Source organism: Malaclemys terrapin, chromosome 3 (assembly GCF_027887155.1).
Source record: "Malaclemys terrapin pileata isolate rMalTer1 chromosome 3, rMalTer1.hap1, whole genome shotgun sequence".
Lineage (NCBI taxonomy): Eukaryota > Metazoa > Chordata > Testudines > Emydidae > Malaclemys > Malaclemys terrapin.
In genome coordinates, this window is record NC_071507.1 from 128,354,326 (window position 1) to 128,369,949 (window position 15,624).

The 15,624-nt window shown below is 38.0% G+C and overlaps 1 protein-coding gene across 2 annotated transcripts in view; it reads right to left on the bottom strand.

The window, feature by feature from the left end:
• The window catches only part of PRDM1 (PR/SET domain 1), a 113,270-nt gene that overhangs the window by 45,359 nt on the left and 52,287 nt on the right, over positions 1 to 15,624 (bottom strand). The window contains exon 1 of one of the 2 annotated variants that reach the window (XM_054023115.1): positions 12,792 to 12,839. The exons of the other annotated variant lie outside the window; for it this stretch is intronic. Coding sequence (XP_053879090.1) covers positions 12,792 to 12,800 — 9 coding nt within the window. The 5' untranslated portion in view covers positions 12,801 to 12,839. Of the gene's footprint in view, positions 1 to 12,791; positions 12,840 to 15,624 lie in introns of those variants that run through there. 2 annotated transcript variants of the gene reach the window in all.

Sequence of the window (15,624 nt, forward strand, 5' to 3'; positions counted from 1 at the left end):
ATTTAATTCAATATATTGTATGTGTGTCTGGCACACACATTGGTTGTGTTTAAAATCAGATAATTTTACCAAACAATTCTCATTGGTGCTAATACCAATTCATTTAAATCAGTGTTGGTGCTGGTGAGGAACCTAGTGGAGACAGATCTCTGGCAGCTTCTGGTGGTTTTATCTTTGTGTTAGTTAAGATGAGCCTTTGTCTGCACACTTTTTTATTAACTAAATTGGTTTAGAAGCTATATGACTAAAATTGGTGCAACCCCTTTGTGTGAACACTCTTATTTAGATCAAGTCAGTTTCTGAACTTCACCTAAACTGATTTAGTTTAATCCACAGTTCTCATGGAGACAAGACCTTACTCTAACTCTAAGCAAATCTGGTTGACATGGTGGTAAAAACCCCTGAGCCCTCCAATCCTACATTATTAGTAGCAATGGGTTTAGCTAAACCATTTCTGGAAACAGTTTACCTGCAAGGATAGATATGACCAAAACATGCCTTGCTCCCAACTATAATTCCACTTAGTTCATCCATAAGCTTGTGGCATCTGAGTGAGTGTGACATTACAGGAAGACCCAGTGTACCTTATTCCAAGTAAGGCTCAACCATTGTTTCTGAAATGGTGCTGAACATGGTTTGATCCTGCAAACACGTATATATAAAACTACTTTCAATTCTGGTTCAGCTGTGCCTGTTGTCACCCCTATGGATAAAATTTCTTAGTGCAGGCAAGAGCTCAGATACTCAGGCTACAGTACAGTTTTCCAGACCTTTTATAGCCGTTACAATGAGACCTGGTTTCATTTATAGTATAAAAGGGCCTTATCAAGGGCTACTGAAAAACAACATAGCAGTTAACTCAAGTTAGGTTTCAGCTTCAGGAAAGTCATACGAAGTCAGTACCAAATCTAGCAAGATATTTAAGTCCAGATCCTCGGGTGGGGTAAATCAGCATTGTTCTGTTGATTTTATTGAAGCTACTCCAGTTAACACGAGCTGAGAATATGTGGCCAGATTTTTAGAAGTATTTATTAGGCACCATAGCTTTTAAAAGTTTAGCCCTTGATCCACAATGTTTAAATTCTTAAATAAATAATGTAATCCACATTCAGGTTAAAGTACTGCAAGGTGTGTCTTTGGATGGAAAGTGAGAATCAAAGTTTCCACTCCTCCAATGACAAGCCTGACCAGGATTTCGTTATCTCCTCCTCCATGTTCCTCACACACGTAACTAAAAAAAAAAACCTACATGGGCCAGATCCTGACTGGTGTAAATTGGTATAGCTCGGTTGATTTCAGGGTCTGAGAATCTGGACTGTATATTTTTAATTCTATATAGAGGCTATTTGATAAGTTTTCCCATCTTTCCATAAAAGATGGTAACCTTTGTGATAATACAAATAACTTTTCTTTCTTTTATTTACACTTAGTATTTAGAGAATTTGTTTATCACTATGCAAAGCTTTCAAATAAATTAAGTAACTCTGCTGTTGACATGCAAGTTTGGCAATATACTGTAGTGAGATTAAATAGTTACTGAATCTCTGCTTTACATTTTCAGTTTAGTATCTTTGCAGTTAAATGAATTTTTGAATGACTGACCACTCAGTACTCTAGCACTGCCCTCAGGTAGCAGCAGCATCTGTTATAGATAACTCATCAATGGCTGCTTTTAAATTATTAGAAAATGAAGTTAACTGTTCTTGAGTACTAATCTAGACTTAGGTAGGCACACTCTGGAAAGAATAAAATTTCAGTTGAAATGAAGCCTGAATCAGTGTACTGTACAGTGAATATTACATACTTGAAGCTGACTAAAAAGCACACAAAAAAAGCAAGAATGCTGTTGATATTTTTCACTGTTAACATGTAAGCGATCCCCGCCCCACTCCCCCGACTCCATATAGAATTAAATTTCCTGACAAAATAGGGGTGAACACAGAAGGTCCATTTCTTCATCTTTGGCCTTGCTTCTGTACTCATCACAGCAATATTGTAGTGCCCAAATCTGGAACTGAAAATTGCCCATTTGGTTCGTTTCTGAAAACGATGTTGCCAAGTTTACATAGATACTGTGACTAATATTCCAGAAAGCTAATCCAAAGAGAGTACTAACATGCTGATGTGTGTGGGTCTGATGGCAAATGATTGCTTGGTGCATTTGTCATCATTGTAACACACTTGTTATTTTTAAACTGTTTGCTTGCACTTTTACAGAAAAAATTGAGTTTTTAGTAGTAGAAATAAACCTTTTCTGTATCTTGTCCAACCCAGTTTTCAGTTAAAAATCACAAACAAAATCCAGACACTCCTATTTTGTTGTAGTTTGGCATTGCAGAATGGTATATCAGGGGATAAAACGAACCTTTATATGTTAGTGAATCACAACACATTAAATTCTCTTTCACAAACCTGCCTTTTTCATTAAAATCTTATTTTCTTGGTAATCTCCTTTGATCACTAAAGTTATAAGAAGCCCCCTCCTCTCCTTTTGATACTATCAGTGTAGCTTTTGACCAGAGAGCGTGATGAATTAAATGTATGACAGATATGACAGGTGAGGAGTGCTTGGAGGGGGCTTAAACAGCAGGGATAAGACAAAGTCCCCATTTAAGAACAAAACCCCCACCCGATGGCTAGCCCATTAATGACCAACCACAGAATCACTATTTGTCCTGTTGGCTGAGGAGCAAGCTGATACTATAGAAAAAGCTTTGTTAGCCATGGGGCTGTTCTTCAATCAGGCCACACAACCAACTAATTGAAAAGGCAATTTTTTTCCTGAGTATTTGAAATACAAGCTAGGACTTTCGTAGGTATACCAGGGTCTTTCCTATAATGTTGTATTAATTTAGCCGCCACAAATTTACAGCTGGACTAAGTGGTATTACAGCATATAAACCTGAAAATCTATCTGCAGGGATCCAGCTAAGCCCTGGAGAGAGGCAAGTCCAGCAGTACAAATCCAAGGAATTTTGGAAGTCAATCCATTAGGATTACTAGGGCAGGCCTTTGATTTTGGAAGTCATAGGCTCAAAATATGGAAGCAATTGACTCTCAATCTTCCTTTATTTTAACCTCTTATCCAAGGGCTTATTGACCCAGTTTTTATTAAAAAAAAAAAAGAATAAAAGAAAAAAAAAGATAAATATAAATGAATTATTGGGTTAGAAGAGATTATTGGGTGAGAAGCCCAGTAAAATATTTGCTTTTCATGAGTAATTAAAAAGATTCATTTCAACAATTGTTTCAAAATCTAATAGGACCTTATGATAGATAATTGGATGACAAACATTAAGGAAACTGACAACCTAATCACTTTTCCACTGCTAGCTAACAGCCTCTCCCCCACCCCCTTTAAAAGCAGTCGGTACTTGTTAATTTAGGTATTTACAGCATACTGTTTTGAACCTAAATTGAGAGTCCCAGGTTCCAAAGGTTCTAAACACCCAGCAGCCTCCTTGAGGTGAAGAAATCTCTGAACCCCCTGCAGATATGGATTATATTCTCAGTGGGCAATCTCAGATTTTATCCTTCCAATCTGTGGATAGCAGAAGGCTAGCAGTTTCCCAGCAGAGGTAGGTGCCAAACTGGTATTCACAGTCAAGCCCAACTGTTTTGAAAAAATTAGCACTAGGCTGTAGAGGTACAAATGAGCGTTCTAGTGCAGTTTTTCTTCAGGTTTAATGAGAAAGTGTAAAAATCACTCACACAAGTAACAATGGGTCTTTACTTTTGCATTTAATAGTCACCCTGCTGTAAATATTTTAAAATATAACAGGAGGGAGCAGAGTCTTATGTTTAAATCATAGGCCCTGGAGTCAGCAGATCTGGGATCTATGCTCAGCTCTGCCACAAGATTCCGGTGTGGTTTTTGTTGTGTCACCTAACCTTCCCATGCCTCAGTTTCCTCACATATAAAATGGGAATAATCTTACCTAACTCAAAAAGGTGTTGTGGGAGCAGTGTGGTCTAGTGGTTTAAAACCAGACCTAGGAATCCTAATTTTTAACCTGAGTTCCAACATTGATTTTTTCTGTGACGTTTGAGGAAGTTACTTAACCTCACTATGATCCAGTGTACCCATCTATAAAATAGGAGTATTTATACTTCCTTGCCTCAGAGGGTGGTTGCAAAGATTAATCGGGTAATATTTAAATACTTCTAATATGAAAAGTGCTTTGCAAGTGCGACATATTAATGTTTATAAAGCACTAGGATGTCCTTTAGAGAGAAAGCACTACAGAAAGCCTAAGTAGTATAATTACTGTATATAAAAAAATCTGTGCCAGTTACCTGTGTGCTAGAATACTGGGAGGCATACAAGGAAAAGAACGGTATTTGTATTGAAGGCAAAATATACATTAAAAAAAAATATGTAAGAGTCAACTAGAAAATGGAAAAAGTTTGTTTAACTAATTTATCTTTCCCTGGGTTTTAAATTCTGCAGATCCACACCTGAAAAGGGATTGCTAGAGAGGCTTTTCAATATCCCCATTATATATAAAACATTACAGTCTTATTACACACTCCATTTCTTAATTTAAACCCATTTGTCTCATGGAATCTCTGAGCCACTGGGTTAAAGTTTTAGCCAAAGAGGTGAGGCAGCTTGTATCCGATATGGAGTCATAAAATCCTCCAGTGCTGCATCTCCAAAAAGCTCCTGCTGGCCTGTGAATAGGCCTGGATTATGTCTGTCTGCAGCTCAGCACCCAGAGAGGACATTTTACAGAAGTGCTGAGTGGACATCCAGGAAAACTGCTTTCAGGACCTTATCTGAAGGACAATACTTAACTTTCACCACTGGGCCTGGCCTCTGAGAGGAAACAGTCACACTTAATTATTGTGTCTTTTTAGACAATTACTGTTTAATCAAACCTCCAGCTGATATTAACTGGTGGAAAAAAGACTATTTTTAGTCAGGACAGTGATTCTCCCTCACTCCTTTCATCTATGAGTAATGTATTTCCTTTTCGTCTCAGTACCACAAACCAGTCCACACCAGATGCTCAGTATTAGGTAAAATTAAAAATGTGGGCATCATATCCTTTGAGAGATGCTTTGAACTCAAATTAATATACCTAAACCAACTTTTTAAATTAAAGAAATCCTATGTCGCCACTGTGTATTTTCCTCTTTTACCAAAAGGGGAATTTTAGTCCATTTAAGGGTTCTTTTTAGTTCAACTCCACAGGCTACGCTTTGACTTAACATGTTATAATTTCCTTTTAACCACAAAAATAAAGGAAATGTACAGAATCAACACCATAACCTTGTCAGGCCCTCTTACTTCCTCCCATAAATAATTTGCCAAGGATATGTGAAGTCTAAGATTTTGTAAGCTTTTATCTGAAAAAGTTTAGTTAATGGAATACTTTTATTGGAAACAGAAGAAAATATTTTTGAAAGTGTCTATTGATCTGTTCACATATACAATACATACACATGCCAAAAAGTGTTGCTCACAGGGACAGAGTAGTCTGTGAACAGCAGAATTTGCTGTAGATTTCAAACTTTGTGCTTCAGAATCTAAACTTTTCCAATTCTTTTTTTTAGAATCCAAGTTTATATTGTAACAAGTTAGGCTTTTAGCCTTCCTGGTTGTGGAATGTGACTCAAGAGCAAACCAATGCAGCGATATCTACCTTCGGCCCCATTTGGATAGGGGTCTTCAACATATTGAAAAGCAAAAATGTGGGAGCAGTGTAAAGTAAACAGAAATCAACATAAAAAGTAACGGAGTACTGTTTCTAGATTAATTTTCGTATTTATTTATTTTTATTTGAATTTTATTTTATTTTTTATCTTGCAACAAGAGAGCTGGGTCTGGTTTGCCACAGAATACATAGATGTGACTTTCATTATATACACAGACATCAGACACACCACAAGTAATTTCTAATCTTGATGTCACAGTTTTACACTCTACATTTTGACTATCTATATTTTCTGCTGACAGCACAATGTAGTGTGTGATTCATCTCCTTTACACACTCTGGATTCTGGGCAGCTATAGAAGTTATGGCAACTTCTTCAAGGCTGTCTATGGCCTTGCACAGCTGCTCAGAGTATCTCTAGCATTAGGCACTATATGCTGCCATTGATACACGCTGGCCTGGCATGCTGCCTAGGCTGGGGTTGCAAGGGTGCAAGGTATGCTGCTCCTGCTCCTCCCCTACCCCTGTGCAACTCTGCCCCCATTCAGAGCTCTACAGCCGGACTTGGATCCTGTGGGTCCTGCAGGACCCACTGCCATAATAGCAGGAGCTGGTAAAATGTACTTTATTAAGGGTGCTAGGCGGGATTGGATGGGCAAAAAAACCAGACTGCAGTAATTTGCGGGGGTGGGGAGAGGAGGAATGCAAGTTTAGCTACACCTGCTGTTTAAATTGACCTTATTATCGATTACTTAGTTTGAGCCTCTTTTTTAAATTTATTTCTATCAAGAACCTAGTGCTGTGAGCAGTTTTTCTGTTAAATGTTTTTCAAAAAGCAATAATAATCCTGACATATAAATAACTTGAATGGTATATTTCAAAAGTTCTAAAAATGATGCTTAAGCAGTTTTTAAAATTCCAGGGTTTTTTTTAAAAAACAAAAACAAAAACAAAACTTACTTTTTATAATCAATAAAAAAAACCTGAACCTTTTAAAGCAAAATTGTGGCACAATTTGTTTTGGCATTCTGTGTGATATACACATGATAGTTTGTCATAAATAGAATTTCAGCAATGTAAAGCAAGTTTCTCTTTTTATAAATAAAGGTTTTAATACTTAAATTTAAGCGAGGTATAGGAAGATTTTTGATGTCTATCACAACAGGAGTTGAAGTTTTTTTTACATTGTTTAAGCAAGATTGGTTTTATTCTCTTAGTGCTAAAAACTGTGTCTGAATTCCATTTATACATATATATTAATATTTTTTTTAAAGTAGCATGGGGAAATCTGTCTCTCTTGTGGGATTTGCAGGTTCTAAGGTTTTTGCAGGTGGGACCAGGATAAAAATGCAAGAAACAATGTGGGACCTTAGTGGGAGTGGGATTAAAAAAGTCCTTCCCAGGGTTCTACCCCTAGGGACTGCAAGAGAGGCCAGAACTGGCCCCAGAGTTTCAAAGGGACAAACTAAAGAAAAGAAATCTACTCTAGATTTAAAAGAGAAAAACAAAACATGAAGTTGGGAGAAACCAAATCAATTTTGGATCAGCCTTTTTGGGCAGAAGGTGAACCAAAAAAATCACTAGACCACAGGCCCCTACTGTTAAAAAAAACCTTTGTTTTGAAAAGCAGTCAAATAACTGGATCTGAACTATTAGAGTGCCTTTGAGACATAGTGATATTAAATGGTTTATTCCCTAGAGTTTTCTCTCCATCTGAGGTGTTGAGTCAACTTGCAGTGACCTCTGACTGACCGACACAGCATTTGTAAGTGCTGTGCAGCGGTCACAGTCAGGAAGCACTCCTCTGAAACATTGCCCTTTCAAAACACCACTATGAAAAGCAACAGCTGAGGTGCCCCAGGAGTTAGTCGTCCATCCTTGTCCACTGTGGAGGAGATCTCCTTCACCCTTTTGGGGTTTCATCTGTCTTCATTTGCTTTTCCTTACTGCCATTTCCTCTGACTTTTCAAACTCAGGACAGTGGTAGCTATTATTCATTCTCTTGCTTCTTTGCAGTTGCAGCTTTCCATCACTACTATGTTACTATTTAGATAACATTTTATTTTGATCAATGATTTTCTGCTTAGATGGCAGAATCCAGAGCATACTGTTAATGAGTAAGAGCAGGAAAGGGGTTTTTGCCCACACCATTACTACTTTTTAAAGTAGTAAGAGAAAAAACATTAATGCAGTTTTGAAATGTAGGTTCTGAAATAACTTGCTAATACAGAAGTTTTGAATAGGAATGGAAACACTATCAAATTATGATTAAAAACTACATAAGCTCCTTGGGGTTAAGCAAGAGGCAACATATGTCTTTATTGTGCTTCAATTTTTGTATATAAAAGAGTGGGGAGGGGAAAGCAACATAATGTAGTATATTCCTACCACTGACAATCACACAGTTCAATTTTCAGCTTTATCAGGCCCTTTATTCAGTGAGGTAATTCAGATAATTTAAGTCACCAACTTGCAAAACTGAATAATTTTTAATCAGTTTTGACATCAAATTGACCCATCTGGTTCCCACTACCAGGGCTGGATTAACCCATCACTTGGCCCTAGGCAAACATTCACTTCTGGCCCCTGTCTTCTAAGATGGACAACAACAAACAGCCGTAGAGTACACTCACTGCAGCCAGGCTGGCCATGCTGTGGAGCTACTCTACCCCTAAAAAAGGGAGCAGTTCTCTTTCCTTTATTCACCCACCTTCCCACACTTGTAAGAAATATCACCATAGTCTAGACTTTTTTTCATCCTTCTGGAAGTATCATTAACATGCTTCTCAGAGAAGAATAAAAATTATAGAGGTTCCCAACCTTACTGGCAAAGAGTGCCTCAGCTGACTATGAAGTACATACTCTGAATATTCTCAATATCAAGACCATCTTCAAGCAATTTCTCACACTTATACTGCATTCATTTTATGTAAAACGGATGCATGTCTTTGGGGTAGGCTTTGTCTTTTATTCTTGTATTCTGAAAGTCCTTTCTAATTAAAACAGGAAATACAAATTTCCTTGTCTAGTTCTAAGGATAAAGATCACTTAGCACAGCTGTCTGCTGATTCAGATGGAACTCTTTTAGCAATTCATAATGAATGTTTTGCTGAACTCAAGGGCCCAGATCCATTGAGCTACATACGCTGCAAAGGAGCTATACTGAGTTACAGCAGATGAGGATCTGGCCCAAGTTTCTAAATCACTTCTTGAATCCAAATATCAGAAGCCTATTAATTGTCACTATTTAATAGTCATATTGTGGTTGAGCCTAGAAGGCCCAATTAGGGATCTGGGCCCCATTATACTCAGCAGTGTGCCCAGCATGAGGTGGGACGAAGAAAAATTAAACGCAAAAATAAACAAGCAATGAAAGCTGGGGAAGAGAGTGGGTCATAGTGCTAACTATAGAATGAATAGAAAAATCAGTTAAAATTCAATTTGTAATTGAATGTAATTCACAATAGTTTTGACCCATCCTTCTAATTAAAAAAAAAACAAAGAAGGAAGCAAACATTTCCTTTACTGACTGTGGAACTGACAGCAAGTATTCTGGATGTATTAAGCCTACTTCCTTCTCATCAATTTCTCTTGTGTTATGGTGTGTGAGTCAAATGTGATTGATAAAAATGGGCTATTCTTCAGTTCTGACACATTAAACCCCAAGCAAGTTTATAATCACAATTGATCAGCCATGGGGGAGCCTGAAGCAGATACAGTGTCTATTGAGTGGGCTAGAAGAAACTAATTTTCACACTTGTCAGGGCTAGATTAATATCCTTGCTAATTGTATGTTAGGAATGGTCAATTAGTTCTAGCTAAACAGCTTTCATTGGGAAGGGGGAGAAGCAGCCGGTTGTCATCATCAGGACTCATTGTTCCACTGAACAGAGCTGTGGTCAAAACTGCATGTCCCTCAGACATTTCATTGGAATCCCTGCTGTATGGCACAGCAATAATGTCATTCTCCTACCTACAAGTCTGCTTTAATGATGATGGAGATTGCAGAAGCGACAATGCTTGAATAAGAAAAATAAACTGCTAGATGAAGATTATGTGGACTAAAACTAATTTTCCAACAATAAGCAGTTTCAGCTTTTTCTAAAAGAAACCCCACCAATTTCCAGATCAGCAAAAGGGATTTTCACTGTTTTTCTAACTAAAATCTCCTTTGTGTCCTACGAAGGATAGTCACCCATCTATAATACAATACCTCCACCCCAGCAAGAACAAGCCAATACATTCGCTGAATTTGCAAAATGGGATTAAGTAAAGTTCTGACCTTGGAGTAACAACTTTGAATTCTGACAACTGAAATGTCAATAATACCTATGGAACATTTAAAAACAAAAGTCAGGGGCCAAGGGTTATTCCCATGATTCATCAGTAAACATGGGAAGGCTAGTTAATAAACACCAACTAACCCCTTCAATTACAGCAATAAATTGTTCAATTGGTTAAATGTCCACAAGTTCTGCTCCATCCACCACTGTGAGCTGTTTAATTAGCAAACTGTTGCATCACTCAACAAACAGATATTGGCAAGCACTGGGGGACACAAGGTCCTTTAAGAATTAGTAGTGCTGATGTGCCATTCTGCTTGCTTTTTGCAGGACTTATATTCACAGAATTGAATGAATAACTATAGATTAGAGGTATGTAAGAAACTGGTGTTTAAGAGTCTCTGTAAGAGCTAATCATTCATTAATGCTTGTGTTTCAAAATGGTGTTAAAATAATGAGAGCTAAGTATTATCAAAAACCTCCTATTTTCCATGTTTGGTTAAGACATGCTGCAAATTAAGCTCCTCAACTGCAACAAAACTAGATTTACACACAACAAATTGTCCCTCAGATTCCAATTTATACTGCTCAGTGGACATATCTGGGAATTGTATGTTCCACAAAATAAATCTTTAATTTAAAACCAATGAATCCAATCCTAGGAATAATTTTGGTGAGGGTACTCAGGACCAGGGGCGGCTCTACGTGTTTTGCTGCCCCAAGCATGGCAGTCAGGCGGTTTTCGGCGGCACGCATGCCGGTGGTCCGCTGGTCACACTGATTCGGCGGCATGCCTGCGGGAGGTCCGCCAGTGCCGCGCCTTCGGCGTCCCCGCCGCTGAATTGCCGCCAAATCCGCGGGACCGGCGGACCTCCCGCAGGCATGCCACCAAAGGCAGCCAGACTGCCGCCCTCACAGGGACTGGCAGGCTGCCCCCCCGTGGCTTGCCGCCCCAGGCACGCGCTTGCTGCGCTGGTGCTTGGAGCCGTCCCTGCTCAGGACCTTCAAGGATTGAGACGTATGTTCACAGAGGAATCATCAATTATCATTTACTACTAAGAAACAGATTTAATAGTTGGGAACTCAAGGCCTTTTTCCAAAGCCCGTTGAAGTCAATGACTTCAGTGGGCTTTGGATCAGGGCCATATTATTTTACAAACACCATCTGATTAATTACTGACTGTTAAAAATGGTTAGCTGCTGTACAGATATTGCTGTTGTCAAATAGATTAATTTAATAGAAAGTTCTAAAACAATTTCAGTTAACTTCCCTCCTCCCCCACCCCAACAAAATAGAAAAGGGAGATGAATAGTATGTACTATGCTACAAACTGAAAAGATATGCTGTTCCTCCACTCAGGTTTTCTTTAAACTTATGTCTGGTAAAATTTTATATATTCTGTAGCATTAAAAAATGGGTGCAGAAGATGATATGTTACAGAAGTTTGAATGCTTGTGGCAAACGGCAAATGCACTCATAAAACTGTTTATACATACTAAGGAAACGGATTACTCTCTCTGGGTCGAAAAGCTCCTTTGAAAGAAGGCTTTCCAAATAGATATACACTTAAGCCTAGATTTTTAAAAACCATGTTTAGTCATCCAGGATGCAGATAGCTGCCTAATGGGATGTTCAAAGATGGCATCCAAGGCACTTTTGAAAGTGGAACTTAGCTATCTAAATCCCCGATAGTGGAAAACGTGCTTAGGCATTTTTGGAAATCACACTATTAGGTCTTGTAATTGTGAACAGAGCAACACCTAAATGCCTTCAAAAATCTGGGCCTTACGCCCCATCTGAATCCAATTTGTATCGATGGAAGTCTTTCCACTGACTCATGGGCACTGGATGAGGCCCATATACGTATTCATGGTGTTAAGCCCAATAAAGAAAATGTTGTAAAGGGATACTCTATTATAGATCAATATCATCAGCCATCTCATAGTTATTCTTGTTCTTTTTCATCCAGCAAGGTACTTCAGCACATGCAATCTCATTCAGGGTGAGGTGCGGGGGAAAGCCCAAACCCAGTAGTAATGTTCTCTTGCTGTGATGGCTCAAATGGGCTTTTATTCTGGAGATATTTTACAAGCAGTACATAACCTTTGTACTCCAGACAGTCTTTAGGACCTACACTCTGCTCTGTGAAGGTTAAAGATTTCAGATAAACTTTCCACCCAGGGAAAGCATTATAAATATTTGGCAGGTACATTGCACCTGATAAAATTGCCATAAAACAAATGTTAGTAAAGACTCTTATATTCAAAAAGTATTTTTCCATAAGAATCTTTATTCTTTTTAATCAAAGTAAGATGGCCTAACAGAACAGCTTTCAAGATAGCTGTGCTTAATAAGATGCACTTCCAAGCTAAATAGCAAAAAATAGGATCAGGATTCAGGATGGATTTTTGTTTAATAAACAAATAGAAGAAATAACTATTTAGTCCAAAGACATTCTCTTATTTCAGATTCTTAATCTCAGACTTGCTTTAGATAGTTTGATTTCACGCCTTACCCTTTCTATACAAATTCACTTAAACTAAATCTGAAACTCATAAAATAATACATCACAGTAGCCAGAGTGTGACTATATTTCCTGAATGTAGTGTATCTTCCTCCTAAATTAAGCAAAAATCACTTGGAATTTACAAAACAAAAATCAGTCATGTTTTAGGACTGGCAAAATTCTTGTTTGATCCATTTCAATTACACATATTTGCTTTTATTTCATTCTCTATTTTACATCAATGCAATGCTTTTAATCATAATATTAAATCCAGGATTGGCAACTTTTGGCATGCGGCCCACCAGGGTAAGCACCCTGGCGGGCCGGGCCGGTTTGTTTACCTGTCGCATCCACAGGTTCGGCCAATCGCGGCTCCCACTGGCCGCGGTTCGCCGCTCCAGGCCAATGGGGGCTGCAGGAAGCGGTGTGGGCCGAGGGATTTGCCAAAGGTTGCTGATGCCTGTATTAAATAATAGTCATGTATGAATAATCTGTCAAGATAACATGATACTACCATAATTTTGCGTTCCAAAATTAGGTTTTGCTTTCTAAAAGTGATTTTAAAAAGACATAATAATAGGAACACAATTGTCCCAATACATTTCCTTTTAAAAATTCAGTGAAAAGTTGTTTAGACATTCACTGTGAGAACTGTAGCTTCAATAACATGACAACTAGAGAGTAAAACTATTAACAATAGTGAAACTGACAAGTGTAGTTTCATTGTGCAACCTGAGTGAAAAGAAGTTTACTGTAAACAAACAGCATAAATTGTGAAAAGTAAGATTTTTTTTTTTATTCTCTTATGACTTGATCATTTTCTCACTAACAACAGTCAGGAGTAACTCCATTGAATTAAATATAGTTATATCAGTAGTCTAAAGCATACTAACAGACAAGGAATATTTATCTTGATAGTAAAAATGGCTTTAACTTGTCAAATTCCAATTACATTTTAAAGTTTTCTTCTTAACAGCTGCTTCTGTTGTCAGTTGTGGAGGCTACATAGTTATAATTTTATTACTTTATTCAGAGCTAAGCAATCTCATTTGTTTGTAGGGCAAATATTTGCAGATGTCATCAAAGAAAAAAAGAAAGAGCTATATTGCCTAAAGTCAGGAAGTCATAAGCAAAGAGGGCGTCATTTGCAGGCTAGCTGATCTCTATCCTATACCACTACCCAAGGTCACAAACCTGGAATACCAAGTGGCTATAATTAAAAAAGACTGAAATATACTGGTTCTAGCCTAGACATGATTTAAAACCAACATATTCTGCATTGAATTTCATCCATCTACATGTAGAAAGTAAGAGTTTGGAAACAGAAAGCAAGAACCACAATTACTTATTTCATGTGTGTAAAATTGATGTATTACTCTATTTTAAAAATAAGTTTAAATACAAGATAGCTCAGAACTGTAACAATTAGATCCAGACCCAAAGTTTCCCCAAGTTTGAGGGTTGTTCAGACTGGAGTTTCGGTGCAGACCCACCCCTAATCTAAACCTCTTACACTGAGCAAGCTGGTAATGCAATGCTATTGCTGTTCAAAAATGTGGAGACTTCTTCTTGTGGGAAGTCTCTCTTGCGGCAGAGTTCTAAAGTTTTGCCATCATATATAGTAAATTCAAGAAACATGATTGTTATCTGAGGATCAGCACAAAGCCTCTCTTTGTTTTCACAGCAGAGTACAGCTTTAAGTTCCACAGACCTTCCACTTACCTGAACACACACTCTCATATTATATGTATGAGCTTCATCACTATATTGCCCCTTCAATCACTGTGCAGAATATCTCCACACAGTCCCTTCCTGTGCAAAGCATGTTTTTGCTTTTTTTCTTCCCCCTTTTCTTGTAGTGTGAAAGCAAAGTTATGCCAGCTATCCAAATCAGTCTTCTACTGCATTGGGCACCTGTTTGGACACCAGTCAGTTAAACAAACAAAACAACAGCTGAGTGAGGTCAGCTACCCTGTGAACTTCAGGACATATAGGAGACCCTGGCACACCCATCCCTCCAGTCTTTATTTGAAAATAGCAATTCTAGACACATGATGCCTTCCTTTCCTGTTTGAAGAGACAGTGAAAGCCCTCCTGCTGTCTTCTCCTACTTGCTTAAGAGGAAAGCCACAGTCTCACAGCCTTGCTAAGCTCTGTCTGGGATGCGGGCGGAGGGGGGCTCATCCCACAGGAGCAGTGTTTGTTTAAGGAGCACAAGTTCAGTAGGGACAGCTAACCATTAATGAAACCCCATAGAGATCAAATTACACTCACCATGGGTGCTTATTAACATATTTTTACACTCGTGCAGTTTAGGGCAACCACTTTTGTTACTCAGAATGGCAGCACCTAAACAAATTGGCACAACACAACAGAAAATCACAAGTGCCTAAAAGTGAAAAATCACAAACAACAACACATACTACACTAAGCTTGGACACCAGCTTCTTGTTTGTGCACGTGGTAGTTAGTTAAACCTAAATACTGAAGAAGAGCTCTGTGTAAGCTCAAAGGCTTGTCTCTTTCACCAAGAGAAGTTGGTCCAATAAAAGATATTACAGCACCCATCTTGTTTTTGTTACATATATTGAAAACTGATCACAATTACATAGACAAACATTAAAAATTCAATCCAGAGGTATGCATATTTTAACAAAGACCCTAAAAGCAGTCAGTATAAAGGGATCTTTCTCTTCTCCTCAGATAAATTTGCTGAAGAGCATATGGATATTCAGGAAAGTCTAATTTTCATATGCTGAAGTAGCAGCAGTCAATTTATAAATTGTAAGCATACCACACTTCTACAAGTTCTACATTTTTACAACTTTTTGTAGTCTTATAAAAATTACTCGGAACTGAAACATGTTCGCAACAAGAAACAGAACTATTTGATGCTGCCATTATTTTGTTTCAATGCAAAAATATTAATAAGTCTTTAGTTGTAAGTAATTTGTAGTCATATCACAAACATTATTTTGCCAAGTCCAAACTTGTAGACAACCATGGACTCAATGCTAGCAAAAAGGCTTTGCAATTAAACAAAATTGTTCTACCAACCCTCTTTGGGCTCACTAATCTGTCTCAAGGTGCTTACAGTCTACAAAGAGAAGACAGAAAAAGGGTGAAAGAATGGAAATGTTATTGTGTCCATTTTATAGAAAGAGAACAGAGGCA